The following is a 16929-nucleotide window of genomic DNA, read 5'->3' as shown; positions in this document are numbered from 1 at the left end:
GCCCTGTAAAACAATCCAAATACATACCTCTAAGGTCGTCACTGAGGTAAATCTTGTATCTCAGTGAATTACAAAGAACAACACCTACAAATTTCCTGTACCATGTCCGTTTCACATACTGTTTGCCACTGCATTCAGAGTATGTGGGATCATATTTAAAAGTAAATGGGATCCAGATTGGTTCGCCACCTAAAAAAAAAATGGTTAAAAGAACACACCTAGAAATTCACATCACATCAAATTTCTTAGCTTTCTTATGTTTAGCTTCATATTTTAATTGAGGTTCTATTGTAATAGCTCATTAAAAGTATTCTCAGCCAATGTCTGCATCAATTTCTAAGCACATTTTTCTTGGATGTCTATTGATTTTATCTAATGGAGTTGACTTCCAATTAAACATGTTTAGGATCACAGCCCAAGTCACAAATCGAGTCAACGTAATATTCTTCACCCAGACCCTTCAGGGCAGTTGACAATGCTCTGGAATGAAGTAAAAATATATTGTAATGTAACATCAAATCACTGAGTTATGCTTGTTTCTATAGCCCATGGTACAGAACAGAATGGTTCTGTATCTCTCAGTGCTTTTGACTTTTTAAAATGTATCTAACTTTATAATCTTAATACATTCTAATGTGTTTGAAATCCAGTAGCTGTAGAATGGTACCATTTGTCACAGCTTCAAACAATGAACATTTTTTTTAAGTTTTTTTTTTTTTGTCCAAACAAATATTTAAGCTTTACTCTTGTGGTTTTATTTAATTTTTTTTAAAAAAAAGAGAGCTAAAGCCAACAAATTGTAAAAGGATTATTGACTTCAGTGTGCATTACAATCTGTTAAAATTATATTTTAAAATGAGCCAAGAAACATAAGCACTTTTGAGTTTTGTTCTGAACTAAAATTGTTTTGTTTCCCCCCCCCCAGCTGAAGCTAACACTAAATCAAAACAGATTACACATAAGTAAGAAAGCCAAGCAGGCCTTTTCTGAACAATTGTTGTTTATCCAGTTGCTTTAGCCATTTCAATGTGGCTGCAATAAGTAAATGCAACTACTTTTTGACAGCCCAATCCACAATCTAGTTAAACAGAAGCACTTAGATTTATTGTGACAAGGCTTCCAAATGATGAAGTGAGTCTCTGACTCCTTCTCCATGACTCTGGGCTCATCCAGATGACTGCAAAATGTGTAACACGCCCGCTATGTGTGTTCATTATTTTTCGGTCGTTCAAATGATGTCTCACGCTGTTACGCATTTTCGTGGGTTAAATCCGCTCCTTGCAATACCAGCAAAAATGCGATTTGCTGTTTAAAATAGGGAATCATCCGCTGTGCCTTCAGGAGGTAGGATGCAATACCGTGGACTTTACAGCTGATGGGTGGTTCTTAGGCGTTTCCCCTTGCCCCTTCTCCTCATTCCAGCCAATCACGTATCTGCACTTTTGCGCATGTGCGAGAATAAGCCCGGGAAAATTGAACCAATCATCACAATGGTGGGGTGTTGTGGGGGGTGTCTGCAACTACTGCGCATTTTATTTTTTGCCAGCCTGCAAACTGGGCGGCCACTCTGGGTGAGATCTGCAATGCACAGCAAGCGAGAAAGGGGCTGCTGGTCGGTTTCACGCCTGCCTCGGGAAAGCTTGGTCAATTTCATTCTACTGGCTAGGGTTTTTGTTTCAAATCATTTCACCGTGGGAAGGAAAGGGAGAAGGAGGGGTGTGTGTCACGTTTCTTGCTTTTTTGGAGAAATAAGTGCAATTGCCACCATGTGTATCTCCTTAAATATCCATAAAGACAGAAAACCATACATTCCATAAAGGCAGAAAAGCATACATAAGCGTAATATCGCAAATACAAACAAGAAAGCAAGCAGGCTTCAAATGGGTAGACCTGGTAGCCTGGTCTACCCATTGAAATGTATAACTTTCCGGACGCCAGGTCTACCCATTAAATGCCAGATCTACTCATTGAAACGCATTGGCTGTTGTGACACCAGGTCTACCCATTGAGATGCATGGGCTTTTCTGCCCCCAGTTCTACCCGTTGAAAGTAGTGGGCATTCCCTGCCCTGCATATGAGTGGTTTGCTACAGCATCCCCACCGCCCGGAACCATAGAGACTGGAGAACCATAGAGCAAGAAACGTGTCATCCCCCTCCTTCTCCCTTTCCTTCCCGCGGCAAAATAATTTGAAACAAAAACCCCAGCGAGTAGAATGAATTTGACAAAGCTGTCCAGAGGCAGGCGTGAAACCGACCAGCAGCCCCTTTCTTGTTTGTATTTGTGATATTATGCCTAAATAAATGTATGCTTTTCTGCCTTTATGGATATTTAAGGAGATACACACGCTGGCAATTGCACTTATTTCTCCAAAAAAGCAAGAAACGTGACACACACCCCTCCTTCTCCCTAACCTTCCCACCACAAAATGATTTGAAGCAAAAACCGCAGCCAGTAGAATGAAATTGACAACGCTTTCTGGAGGCAGGCTGAAACCGACCACCCCCCTCCTTCTCCCTTTCCTTCCGCAGCGAGAACTCCTTTACAGCCATATTGTGCTTCGTTGCAAAGGGGGAGAGGAGCATACGTCATTTTTTTGCTGACCAATTGGTTGATAGGGGGAGGTTTTAGAGGCGGAGCTTGGAAAAAGCAAAAAGAATGTAGGAGTCTTACCGCTGCGTGTGCGTGTGCAAAAAAGCATTTTTTTTAATTGGGAAAGAGTGAACTAAAAGGCAAAGTGAGGACTATCAGATGACAAACTGAATATGGAAACCGTGGATTATCCCACTCCATTTGGATAAGCCCTCTGTATACCACTGCAAAATGTCTTAAAGTGATCAGAGTGGAGACCAGCAGTGGACAGTGTACTGGGGCTGCACCACTCACCGGACCACTGTTTGGCTAAGTCGCTGCAGCATGCTGGGACAGGGAGGGGCACAGCAGTGGCATAGTGTATGCACACCAGCAGGAGCACCAGATTGGATCTACCACAGTGTTTACACCATCCCAATCTTGCTGCCATCTCTGACCATGCTGTCTGCTACTCCTGGTGACACAGGAAGCCACTGTCTGGGATCCATGAATAAGAAAACTGCATTTAATGGCCCTATTCAAGTATTTACTCTCACTTGCACCCTGACCTCATCCTCTTTCTCGCATCTTTCTTGCCTGGTTTGCATGCGCTATAAGAGGGCCCTGCAGGGAGCATGCCAGAAGATCAGGGCTCTAAATCATGCAGAGAAACCATAGACTTACACAGCAGGCTTTCCCTTGCAGAAGTGACCTTTACAATATGCAAGAGGTATGCAGTCCAGGCAACAAGAATGCCTCAGAGGGTGCAGAGCCATGAAATGCCACCCCTCCTCATGAAAATGTAATTGTGTGAGAGGGGATGCCTGAATAGGGTTCATCACAAATCTGGCCATGACCTCTAAAAGCTTGTGAGAATGAGCAAACATTTGCTTTGAAGTCAACCATAGTGATTCAAAGTCCTATGTGCTCTGATGTGTAAACTTAAGCACCAGAGAGCTGTCCCAATCATTTCAAATGGGACAACTGTTTTGTGAGTACAAAAGAAGGTAAGTATGGAGCTGCCCCTTTGACTGAAATGAATAGGGCAGTGTCCATGTGGGTGATAGAGCCCTATGCTTGCACCAGGGCCCCCATGCCTGCAGCAAATTAGGGAATAGGCACTAAATACTTTGGCTTACTAGGCTGTGGATCAGGCTATTAAAATATCAAGAACAGACGGAGTACATAAAAGAGAATTCTTGTCTACTAGCTGTAAATAGATCAAACAGTAAAATCTACCTTGCTTCTATAATAACTTTGCAACTCTATCCATATGTGAAACAAAGGAAGATTACAATGTGAATGTTGTTTCTTCACTGCTTTCAAGACATTTCTGTGCTCCGTCTCCCTTATGCTATTGGCAACTGTTCCATGGCATGGGAACCACATTTTTAAAAGAAGAAAAGACAAAGCAACATTTTGTCTTTTCTTTAATTGATTCTTTTGACCATAAAAGAAGCACACCATAATCCTGTAAACACACATAAATTCATGAATAACATACAGGAATAGTCTCATTGAGTCTGGCTGAAATGGGCCTCGGTACAACTGACTTGAGCTTAATGGCACTTCTTTTGTACCCAAAGTTTTTCTCATGTGCCATTATTTCCAGCATTTCAGCCAGAATATTCTCAGTGTGGACAAAACAATGAAGTGTTCATGGAAAGAAAACTACACAGTGAATGTGAATCAGAGCACTCAACATTCCCTTGCTATTCATCAGCAGAGTGGTTCCCCATAACAAATCTCAGTGAAACTGACCATACTTTGCCACAGTTGGTGCTATCAAGGATGGTTTTCATTATATGTTCAAGCCTGCTTGGAAGAGTTATTTGGCACTTTTGAAGGTATCAAACATTAAAGTCTGAGGTAAATTATTGTTCTGTTAGGTCAAAACTAAAATTCTGAGCTGTCCTTTAAACCTTACTCACCTCACGTTCACCCCGGAAATTCATTTTAACCCAACAGTTCCAATAATAATTTCAAGTCATAATAGTCCTATACCAGATAATACCATGCAACTAGATCTTACTTTATATTTTCATTGGGAAAAATCCCTAAGAAACAGACAGAGATAGTGTGGGGAACTTCAGGCCCAGGCCCAAATGCGGCCCTCTAAGTCTCTCTATCAGGCCCTCAGAACACCCATTCTCCCTAGACCACACCCCTTCCTTCACTGGCCTGCTTCACACCTCAAATATTTATCTCTGATAATGTGTCTTCCTTGTCAAGACAGAGATGAGAGAAGGTATGTAGAAACTAGCCTACTGTAGAAAGGTAAACTTTACATCAATTGCTCTGCCTGCTTTCACCTTTGGCCCACACGCCATGTGGTCCTTGGAAGGCTGCCCAGAAAGGAATGTGGCCCTTGAGTTGAAAAAGGTTCCTCATTTTTTGTGCCAAAATATGTATTAGGTATTAAGCAGATATCAAGCCTCTTTGAACGATGTGATGAAAGGTGGGGTATACATATTTTAAATCAGCCTTGAAAATATCCCAAACAAGTTATTAGCCTGAAAAATATTTTACTAGCTTGCTGAGAGCTGATGGAAGAGGGACAAAGAACTCTACACACACCCTTAAGCACCCCCGGCACTTCTGTTACTGCCACTGTATTTCTTCACAAGGTATAAAGGAGGGGGCTTCCCTCCTATGGCAACCTCCTTCATTTCTAGAGATAGAACACCAACCGCAGCATGTATGGTTCAACGGAGCTGCAGAGTTGCCCTCCGCATTGTTGCTTACCTAGATCAGGTTGGAATGGCAGCAAAGTTTGGGCTGTGTGGATGCACTGGCCTTCCTCCAGCCCAGTCCAGGTAAGCAGCAAAGTTGCTCATGTTAGGAGGGTCGCTCCATGCACCACCACTGCAGAGCACTCTATCCCTTCTCCACCAGCACACTCACATGCCCACATGCCATTCCTGCACCTGTGCTTACCAGGCAAGTGCTTAAATACAAGGCTGTTTTAAATAAATAAATGCAAATAAATATATAATGCCGTTTAAAAATGGACATACACCAGAGCACTATCTAAAACACTGAAACTCGGTATCCTGATTCCTGCACTGGTCAGGTGTGGAAACCATAAAGGAAGTGCACAACAGAATAAGGCACAAGAGCAGTTTCCTACCCCCTAAATTATTTATTTAATTAATTCAATTTGTATCCCACCCTTCCTCCCAAAGGTAGTCAACTACTTGCAAGTCAGTTGCATGATGCCACATCCTTAATTTTTGCAACACTCAGGATGCAATCCAATCAGATAATATCTGAAAAGAGCAGTGAGACTTACCTGGTGGTCTGACAATCAGGAGAGGATTATCTATAAAGAGGGAACAAGAAAACGCTTTAAGTAATTTACCCTAAAACCAAAATGAAAGCCACAATGCTACATCAAAAAAGTTCGTGGGTAGCAGAAGATGATTTTCTGATTCCTGTTTATTTTCAAAGCAAACTACTCACACACAATTCTGGTTTTAGCTGGGAATGCAATATGCTTTTTTAAAAAGTATTTATGTTGTATTAGCCTTTATAATAATTATTTTCATTTCTGGGAGTGAAATTAGCACACTGGCAGTTGTGATAAATACTCCCAATATACACATAGATTTCTAAATGTTTATTGGGGCACTATCCAGTGTGGCGTAGTGGTTAGAATATTGGACTAAGACCTGGGAGACCAGGGTTCAAATCCCCACACAGCCATGAAGCTCATTGGGTGACCTTGGGCCAGTCACTGCCTCTCAGCCTCAGAGGAAGGCAATGGTAAACCACCTCTGAATACCGCTTACCATGAAAACCCTATTCACAGGGTCGCCATAAGTAGGAATCAACTTGAAGGCAGTCCATTTCCATTAAAAAATAAAAAAGTGGTGACATTCCATAATTAAGCCAATTTGCACAATATGAGTGAAGTACACACAACCATGATCTGTTGAGCAGTAGTTTGGCAACAAATGAAATGGCAACAATTTGAACGGGGAACAATGATAGGTCAGCAAATTGGCCAGGGAATGATGATGACAAATAACCTGCCATCATTTCCAACAGTAGCAAGCTGTAAAGAGAGCTGAATGGGGAACAACAAAGAGAAACACAACCATAGTTTGAAATGGGGAAAGCTGATGATCCAAACTAACAATTCAGAAAATTCTACTCTCACAAAAATGACATATGTACTTTTGTAGGAAAGGGTTGTGGACATACAAGGGTCTGAAATAATGTGTGAAGGGGCCATGTAAGCTAGCCATGCCTCCTGCCACCACTCCCGGCTGCCACTCTTGCTATCCATGTGTTCAGAGCACTGGAAGGGCTCTACAGCCAGATTCCCCCCCCCCTTGTGTAAGGCGCTCTTGTGCATACATTGGTATGTGCGTAGAACCCCTTCCAATGTAATCAAACATGCAGGTTGGGGGGAGGAGCATGGCTGCCAGATTCATCAGGTGGCATGGTGTGATGGGTGCATGGCTAGCTTGCACTGTCCTGTGACACTCCCCAACACACACACACACATGGTGTGATTGGCTGAACCTCTCTACTGTCACTTTTCAGCAAGACAGAAAGTTTTTCAGCACTAAGTAAGGTTTCATTCATCCCTATAACACACACTACTTTTAAAAGTAACTTATTCCTGATTAACAAAACCTTAAATTAGGGCTGTCATCCAATTTCAGAAATTTTAGTCAGTTCATTGTAAGAATTCTCGCCCTTCACTCGATCAACTGGTGTTATTAAATTTGCATAAATTTGCATATGGACAAAAACAAGAAGCAAGGAACACTGATTTAAGATGCTGCATACACATGTTGTAGCAGGCACAATCTTAGAACAGGCACTCATGTAAGAGAAAAGGGGGAATGTCTCTTTTAAGGCAATGCTTGCCATCTTCAGTTTTTCTGTATTAAAAATAATATACTCTTTGAAATGTACTGCCCAGTTAAATGGGGGCATTTTCAGTAATTGTTTTTTAATTAAGTAATCTAACTGATTAAGACAGCACTGAACATAACAGAACTTTCTTCTATGTAGTCATGTAAAAGACTGCACTATTCATCGATTAAATGGTACTCTTAAAACCCTACTCAAAATTCATGATATGGGACTGTTTACCTGATTCCGAAGTTCTTATTTTCAAGAACACAATTTTGATAGGCAAATAATTATATTTATAGGCAATATTAATTATATGGCAGGAGCTCTAGAATCAGATTAAGGGCATGAAGGAATTTTTTTTAAAAAAACAACTATTGTAGGGCCTAAGTCTGTGGCAGTAATATCCAGTGGTTATCCTTAATTAGTTCAACACCTTGTGTTTTGTTGTTTAATTGTGCCAGCTGACTTTTGACTAACCATCTCAGCAAAGTAAAATAAATAAACTAAGTATTTTGCAAACTATGCTTAAACAAATCTTTTTAACAGACTAACCTCTCAGAGCAATATCAGCATTGTGAAATGGGAACAAGCTTCAACTGAGAAGGAAAAAAATTGAAATGGAAAACTGTTTCCCATATTCCTTCCAGACACAATTACTTCCAACTGTTCAGCTGCTCACAATTAAAAAACTAATTTTAAGTGTCTTGCCAGTTTAGCAAAAGCACACTCAACTTCCTCTTTTTTCATTTTTTAAATTTAACCTTCTCTTCTCCTGTTCTCAGGGCAACAAAGACCAAATTCACACCATGCAGCTCTGCAGACAGTTGGTCTGCACAAGGAGCTAGTCAGAAACGTTAGTTAAGAGTTGGCTTTCTATATTAGAAATGGAAAGAGCTAAATGATCTACTTCCTCCTGCTTGGCAGAAGATGATAGGAACCCTAACACATGTCATCTTGATTTTGCTAGGTCAATGCTTAACCCTTTTACTGTTTAAACTACTGCTTCCATCACCTCCTGAAAACTGTGATTTACCTTTCCATACATGCTTAAACTATTTGTCAGCCTCCAACCAGAAGGAAGATGTGTATCTGGGAGCTTCCTTTCTGTCCTGATCCTTCATACCACCAAATTATCTTGCTTTTGGATCTTCTTTGTCCCTGCTCTCTGCTTTATTGCCTGTCCCATCCTGCCTGTCTCCATATTTTCTAGTATCAGAGCTTGGAAAAGTTACTTTTTTGAACTACAACTCCCATCAGCCCCAGGCAGCATGGCCACTGGCTGAGGCTGATGGGAGTTGTAGTTCAAAAAAGTAACTTTTCCAAGCTCTGTTCTAGTTCATATAACAGGGATAGCTCATACAGCCAGCAAGCAATCATCTCCGCAGGGCTGCTGCTCAGCTTGCACCTGGGAAGTGCCCATGCAGAGGTGCCATTCAAGTGAACCAGTCCATTTATGTGTGAGCTGCACAAATGGCTGCTGCGGCTTGCTTGACTTCAGTGGCATGAAAAAGGGCAACCACAACTACACAAATCATGTCAAATATTGGTACAGTCCCCATATTGAGGCAGCAGTTCATATAAGCACTATGTCACTGCGAGCACTTCTTGGTTGTGAGACTAGAACTGGCCCTACATGCTCTCGGGGGTGATATCATCAGGGCCACCAAATACATTAACTGGGCCATATTTACCATAAGAGTTGACTTTCTGGTTTTGATTCTTTGGTGCAAATCTCAACAACTTGTATGATTTAACTCAGGGGTAGCCAACACTGTGCCCTCCAGATGTTATGGATTCTAACTCCCATCTGCCCACACCAGCATAGCCAATAGTCAGGAATTATGGGAGCTGTAGTTCCAAACATCGGGAGGGCACCATGTTGGCTACTCCTGGTTTAACTCCTTTGACTTTACAGTTATCTCACCTACAGTATATTCTACCTCCAACTGTCTTCTTTGGAGCTAATTCTTTGTTCTTCAGTTCTGTCTTTCCTTTTCCTTTTATTGGGAGCTATACTAATCTACTCTTAAACCATTCCCCTTCATCAAAATCTAGTCTTTCTTTTCTCTCTCTCTCTCTAAAAATTAGACTGCTTCCTACCATCTCTGTTCTTGGTGAATTCCAGGGGGCTTAAATAATATTATTCTACAAATTTTATTTTTAGAGTATATTTTTAGATTTTTAACTATGGCAACCTGCCCTGTAGTTTCAGGCACAGGTGGGAAAATAAGTCTAAACATTAGTGGGGGGAACCAAATGATTGTCAAATGATGTTCAAGCAAATGTTTGGGACTTTCGGACATTTATAAAAGCAGGAAGGCAATTCCAGAACATGGGGGCAAGATGTGCGGTAACGTTTCTGAAACATGGGTAGCAGAAAAAATCACGACTATTGCTGTTTTGTTCTTTGACATTGATTCAAATTGGATTCCTACTATTAGAGATCCAATTTCAAACTAATATTTTAAAGAACCATACCTGATTCTGTGACATAGGAGATTGATGAGCTTATAGGTCCATAACCGTAGGGATTCTTTGCTTGGACTCTAAAGTAATACCTAAAGTAGAGAGAGAGAGAGAAGACATAAGCATACATTAAAATGGCATTAAATCAGTTTGTGATAATGAAGTCAGAAAAATATCAAACAGTTGCTGTGTGACATAGTCTCTGAAGTATATTGACCCTCACTGCTTGCCATACATGAAAGTGTCTGAGTCACCTTTTATACTGCAGTAGGGTAGCTTATCTAGATTTCTCCCCAATTCTGAGTTAGAAACTGTTGTGCTGCCTGCACCCTATAGATAGTCAATAGTTGCAGATCAGGATTTGTAGCCAGCTGGATTCCTGACCAAGGTGGGCTCCTTACCAAATACATGCCACGCGTGATTGCTACAGGTGTGAACTAAGTCCAAGTTCATCACTCAATGACTGCAGTGATTATGAGGGTGCATGAAAGTGCATAAAAGACAACAGGAAAAATGTTTATATCACCCAATATAATCTCAAGCACAGTATTTTTTGATGAAGTTAGTTTCTATTGTTATGGGCTTTCCCCATTATATTCCATCATTTCCTTTGTATTTTTACTCCCCAAGAGCCTTCATTAGCAAGATAAATACTATTATGTATTATATATCAATGCATCAATACTATTATGTATTCTGTATAATCCTTAAGAATAGTCCTTAAGTATAGTGTTTAGACACCATCTGAGAGGAACGTCTGCCTGTTCAGATAATTGCTGTTGGAGACAGTATAAGCTCAGTAGACACAACGTCTGACATATAAGGACTCTGAATAGCCAACAGGCAAAGAGGAGAATGTAAGAACCTTCAATCCCGTGCATTCACAAGAAACAGACCATCTTGCCAGTTTCACTATGGTCAGCTGTGAGTAATCACATGTTCAAGTAATCCACCAGACCAGAATATGTGACATAGGAGCATGTGTGAACTAGCTATTGTTTTTTTGGGAGGTGAGAACTGAGGAGAGAAGGTCTTCAGACCCCTCACAAGGGATGTACCTAGTGACTTCACACTTTGCAACTGCAGACGTAGGCCTGTTTAAGAACGGCCCTTGGCAGGCAAGACAACTTTACCAATGTGATATTGCACATGCTTGGTCTTGTTTAAACTGGGTCCTTAGCTGCTCTGTGTGTAATGTTCAACCCCCAGCATCTCTAAGTAGGACTGAGACCCCCATCTGAAACCCTGGAGAGTTACTGCCAGTCAGTGTAGACAGTACTGAGCTTAATCGAGCAATGCTCGGAACTGGTATAAGGCAGTTTCCAGTGGCTTATTATTGTTATTTCACCCCCCACATATACATCTCATGGCAATGTGCAAAACATAATAAAAACAACTAAAATAAAACAGTTAAAAACAACACAGAAAGCAACTGAATTTAAACTTAAAAAACAATAGAAAATTGACACCCATGGTAGAGTCCTATTTATCCACCTGGGAAAATTAATGAAATGTGAGACCTTATCAGGATGTCTGTGTGTGCAGAATCCTAATCAAGTTGCTAGAAGGAACCACTGAAGATACAGAACATTCTTAACAGACCTTGAAGCAACGTCAGGATGGACCTCTTTTCAGAGCATAACAGTAACTACCTCACCCTGATGGATTATTCAGATTCTGGGGAGCTAGATAGACTACCAGACATAAAGGCATCCAGAGACAAAGTAATGCATCACTTTTCACACTTGGCAAACCAGACAGATTTTGAATGGTGGACCACAAGTTGCCAATAAAAAGTTTGTCCAAATTGACAAGGATTAGGAATTTGATGATATAACAAGTTTCCCGCACAACAGTCAATTTCAATGAAGCTGAATCTGCTGTAAAAATTACAAAAGCACTTACAAAGAAAACAGCAAGAAATGCAATATATAACCAGAAGGGACAGGCGAATCTGTCCATTTCTATTTCTTTCAATTTCTATTTTTTACAATCTTAAGTTCACTGCTCTACATTTCCAGATCAGTACATAATTTTTTTAAATAAAGAAAAATACTCATTAGCATTTTAACATGAATTTCTCATAATATACACATTTTATATGCAGTTTTGACTAATATACACATTTTTGCAAAGCAATTTCTCCTAGTATAATACATTTTTGTATTTTCATGCCTATATTCATTGTAACCACATTTTACCGTGATATATGCAATTTTACACATTGCCTGGATGGAGAACTACATAGGAAAATTTCAGAGCTTGGAAGATTACTTTTAAAAAGTAATAAATTACAGTTAAAATTACATGGCCCAGAAAAGTAGTAATTACCATTACAATTACAATTGTTCTGAAAGTAACTGTTTATTTTGCTTTTTCTCAAAAGTAATCACTACAATTACATTTCAGTTGCTTGTTTTAAAAAACGCCTACAAGGTGCTGGCCTTGGCTGCTGCACATCTAAGTAGCCTAAAACAACATTCAAAATAAACACACACATACAGAGGTAAAAGAATAATTCTTTTTATCCATAAGATAGCAATGGTGGCCTCTCCGCTGGTAAGGGAGGTGGGGAGGGAGGCAGAGGCCTCTACTCAGATCTTTGCACTTCAAACCAAGTGCAACCCCCCCCCACTTAGCCAGCAAACATAATCTCTCTCACGTAACCACCTCCCGGACTGTGCCCTGCCAACAACTAAGGGACACTCACTCAAGCAAACATTTTCCCCTGAGATGCAAAAAAGTTAAAATACTGCAAATGCAGCACAATAGCCAGAGAGGGTGGTGGAGGCCACTTTGTGTGCCAACTGCAAACACAGTATTCACACACACACACACATGTTGTCATCTTTCACCTCTACAGTTCTTTATCTCCATTCTGCTGCTGCCTCCTTCTCCTCCTTTATCCATGTTCTTGCCCTCCGACTCCTTTTTCCCTCCACTCCATTCTTCACCACCACCATCCATTTTTTAAAACAATTGTTTTCTCCACTCCACCCCATCTCACTCTCCACCTCCTCCCTCATCGCCTCCTACCCATCCACAGAGCATAAGGGAAGAGCAACGCTGCACAGAAGCCCAGTTTGAGGCACATGATTTTTATTCACAAATCTGAGGAGCAGAAGACTTCACCTGCTTCCCCCCCTCAAAGTAATGCCCAAAAGTAATGATGGAAACATTCCAATTACTCCACAAAAGTAATAACATTACTCCTAGTTCTATTACAATCAAAATGTAAAGGAATTACCCACTCGTTCCTCAAAAAAGTAATGAATTACAAGTAATTCAAGTAATACAAGATTTGGATTCTGGGACTACGGGCTATGCTTCCTGGAAGATGGACTGCTGGCAAGTGATGGGTTGCATCTCACAAGGACTGGGAAGAATGTGTTTGGCGACAGCATGGGGAAGTTCATAAGGAGGGCTTTAAACTGAATCCTAAGGAGGAGGGAGACATAAACTTGGTGGGAACGACTGATGATGGCTTGTGCACAGTAATGGGAACAGAGAGATCGGCTCTAATAGGGTCCAGTAACATTCCTCAGAAAAATATAGTAAGGAAGCCAAGCCATAAATCACACGGTCTTCGATGTCTGTATACTAATGCACAGAGCATGGGAAACAAGCAGGATGAACTTGAACTCTTAATACAGGAGGGCAATTACGACTTGATAGGTATAAATGAAACTTGGTGGGATGTCTCCCATTACTGGAATACAGCAATTAAAGGATATAACTTGTTCAAAAAGAACAGAAGGAATAAAAAGGGAGGTGGAGTTGCGTTACATGTTAAATATATATATCCCTGCACAGAAATACAGGACGATGAGCTTGGTAGCTTCACCGAGAGTATCTGGATTAAAATTAGTGGGGCAAGTAATAAAAAGAATGTGGTGCTTGGATTCTACTACCGACCACCCAATCAAGAAGACGACGAGAATGTAACTTTTGAAAAGCAAATTGCCAATGTTTCGAGGAGGCATGATGTAGTAGTAATGGGGGGGTTTCAATTAGCCCGATATCTGTTGGGAGATAAATTCTGCCAAACACGGCCCCTCCAAGACTTGTGTTGGAGATAACTTTCTCCTACAGAAAGTGGAGGAAGCAACCAGAGGATCAGCTATCCTGGACTTGATTCTAACCAATAGAGATGATTTGGTGGATGAAGTGGCAGTTACAGGAACTCTGGGGGAAAGTGACCACACCATACTTGAATTCTGGATTTTAACAGAAGCAAAAGCTGAGAGTAGCCATATGCGCACCCTGGACTTCAGGAAAGCTGATTTTAATCAACTCAGAACAATTGTAAGTACTGTTCCATGGCAAGTGACCCTAATGAGAAAAGGAGTCCAAGATGGGTGGGAGTTTCTAAAAAAGGAAATTCTAAAAGCGCAATGGCAAGCAATTCCCACAAGGAAAAAAGGGAGGAAACAGCAGAAGAAGCCAATGTGGCTTCACAAAAAGCTTAGAGATGACCTGAAAACAAAAGAGTCTCCCACTCCTACTACTCTTCTCTTCTTGTTGTCATGGGGCGTAGTTTCATTGCCTCTGCTTGACTGAGCTTCAGCCTTTCACTCACTGTCACGTGGGGTCTTCTGTAATTCTTCCTCTCCAGTCTCATCCTCAAGTGCCTGAAAGTGGTTCCAAAGTGGTTCCATAGTTCCACTGGTGCAGGGTGTCTTCTAGCTCTTCTGCTTCTAGCTGTCATCTTTTTCCACTGGCACTATCACAGTCTGTAATCTCAGATTATATGTGACCAGTACTCCAAATTACATAAAGAACACCACTGATTTCCAGAGAAAACTACAATGTATTGATACTCTCCCAAGTCATACTATCCTAGATATCATGGATGATGAAGTTCTTTATGTCACCATCCCCACAAATGGACTGCAAGCCATCAGGAATATCATATCTGTCCCAGTGACAAAACATCAAGCTTACAGATGAGTTAAGTTGCCAAGCAAGTTCAGCAGCAGGGCAAGGAGTCTATTCCGCCCCTCCCCTTCTGGGACCAGTGCTTTTTAACTTGTTCACAAATGATCTAGAGCAGCCTTTCCCAACCAGTGTGCCTCCAGATGTTGTTGGACCACAATTCCCATCTTTCCTGACCATTGGCAATGCTTGCTGAGGCTGATGGGAGTTGTGGTCCAACAACATCTGGAGGCACATTGGTTGGGAAAGGCTGATCTAGAGTTCAGGGTGAGCAGTGAGGTAGCCAAGTTTGCTGATGATACAAAATGATTCAGGTGGTTAAAAAAAATGGAATTGTGAAGTGCTCCAAAAGGATCTCTCTAAACTGAGTGAATGGGTAGTAAAATGGAAAATGCAACTGAATGAAAGCAAGTGTAAAGTGATGCACATATATGTTCAAGGGGCTTGAACTGGCATAACTGTCCAGGAACGAGACCTTGGGGCTGTAGTGAATAGCTTGTTGAAGATTTCAGCCAGTGTGCAGCTGTTAAAAAGGTGAATTCCTTGCTCGGGATCATTAGTAAAGAGACTGAAAAGAAAACAGCCAATATCATAATGCCATTACACAAATCTATGGTGTGACGGCACTTGGAATACTGTGTACAATTCTTGTCACCTCACCTCAAAATGGATATTGTAGAGTTGGAAAAGGTTCAGAAAAGGGCAACCAAAATTATCAAGAGGTAAACGGAACTCCCCTCTGAGGAAAGGTTACAACATTTGAGGCTTTTTAGCTTAGTGAAAAGGCAAGTAAGGGGGACATGATAGAGGTGTATAAAGTTATGCATGGTGTGGAGAAAGTGGATAGAGAGAAGTTTTTCTCCCTCTTTCATAATGTTAGAACTCTGGGAGATTCAATGAAGCTGAACAGACAAAAGAAAGTACTTCTTCACATAGTGCATGATATGGAATTTGCTCTCACAAGATGTAGCGATGGCCACCAACTTGGATGGCTATAAAAGAGGATTGGACAAATTCATAGAGGATAAGGGTACTAGCCACAATGGCTATGTTCTACCTCCACTGTTACAGGCAACATGCCTCTGAATACCAGTCGCTAGGAATCACAAGTGGAGAGAGTGCTGTTGCATTCAGGTCCTACTTGCAGTCTCCTATTGGTTCCTGGTTGGCCGCTATGAGAACAAGATGATGGATTACGTGGGCCTTTGGCCTGATCTAGCACTGCTCTTCTTATGGCTTATATTGCTGAGGCTACAGCACAACTAGCTACCACTTTGTACTTAACCACAATTACAGTACTTCAGCTTTGAGGAGAACATGTATCTTCAGATCAATGGCACTGCCATTGCCCTCGTATGGTTCCTTAGTATGGACTATTGGATGACAAGGGAGTGAAAGGTAGAATAAATGAGGAGAATGCAGAGAAGCTGAATGAAATATTCACTGCAGAAAATGTAGGTCAGATACCCATGCATGAACTCACATTTTCAGGAAGGGAGTCTTAGGAATTGAGGCAAGCACTGGTGACAAGAGATGAAATTCTACATATTATTGACCAGTTGAAAACAGATAAGGTCTGGATGGTATCTATCTAAGATTTCTTAAAGAATACGAATGTGACATTGTCGATCTTCTAAGATAAATATGTAATGTCCTTAATTATTGGCCTCTGTTTCAGAGATCTGGGGAATGGCCAAAAGTCAAAGTAACATGAATTTTTGAAAAGGGATCAGGGGGAAATCCAGGAAATTATGGGCCAGTTAGCTTAATGTCTATTCCTGGTAAATTAGTGGAAAGCATTATTAAAAACAAAATTATCAAGCATATAGAAAGACAATACATGCTGGAGAAGAATTAACACAGCTTCTGTGAAGGGAAATTCTGTCTCACTAATCTTTTTGAGTTGTATGAGCGTTTCACCAAAAATGTGGATAGGGGTGAGCATGGAGACACTATTTACTTGAACTTTCAAAAAGCTTTTGATAAACTCCCTAGGTTCTAAGCAAACCTAGCAGCCATGGAATAAGAGAGTTTCCTTTATGGACTGGTGAGCAGTTAAAGAACAGGGAGTAGGAATAAATGGACA

At 41.0% G+C, this 16929-nt stretch overlaps 1 protein-coding gene across 4 annotated transcripts in view; it reads right to left on the bottom strand.

Moving 5' to 3' along the window:
- The window catches only part of FNDC1 (fibronectin type III domain containing 1), a 124505-nt gene that overhangs the window by 6712 nt on the left and 100864 nt on the right, over positions 1 to 16929 (bottom strand). For all 4 annotated transcript variants that reach the window (XM_061624276.1, XM_061624279.1, XM_061624277.1 and 1 more), the window contains exons 15-17: positions 9921 to 10000; positions 5863 to 5892; positions 28 to 189 (exon numbers count right to left, since the gene is read on the bottom strand). In XM_061624276.1, coding sequence (XP_061480260.1) covers positions 28 to 189; positions 5863 to 5892; positions 9921 to 10000 — 272 coding nt within the window. The remainder of the gene's footprint in view (positions 1 to 27; positions 190 to 5862; positions 5893 to 9920; positions 10001 to 16929) is intronic.

This window comes from Rhineura floridana, chromosome 4 (assembly GCF_030035675.1).
Source record: "Rhineura floridana isolate rRhiFlo1 chromosome 4, rRhiFlo1.hap2, whole genome shotgun sequence".
Lineage (NCBI taxonomy): Eukaryota > Metazoa > Chordata > Lepidosauria > Squamata > Rhineuridae > Rhineura > Rhineura floridana.
The sequence above is the reverse complement of the archived record's forward strand: the minus strand, read 5'-3'. Positions and strand labels throughout refer to the sequence as shown.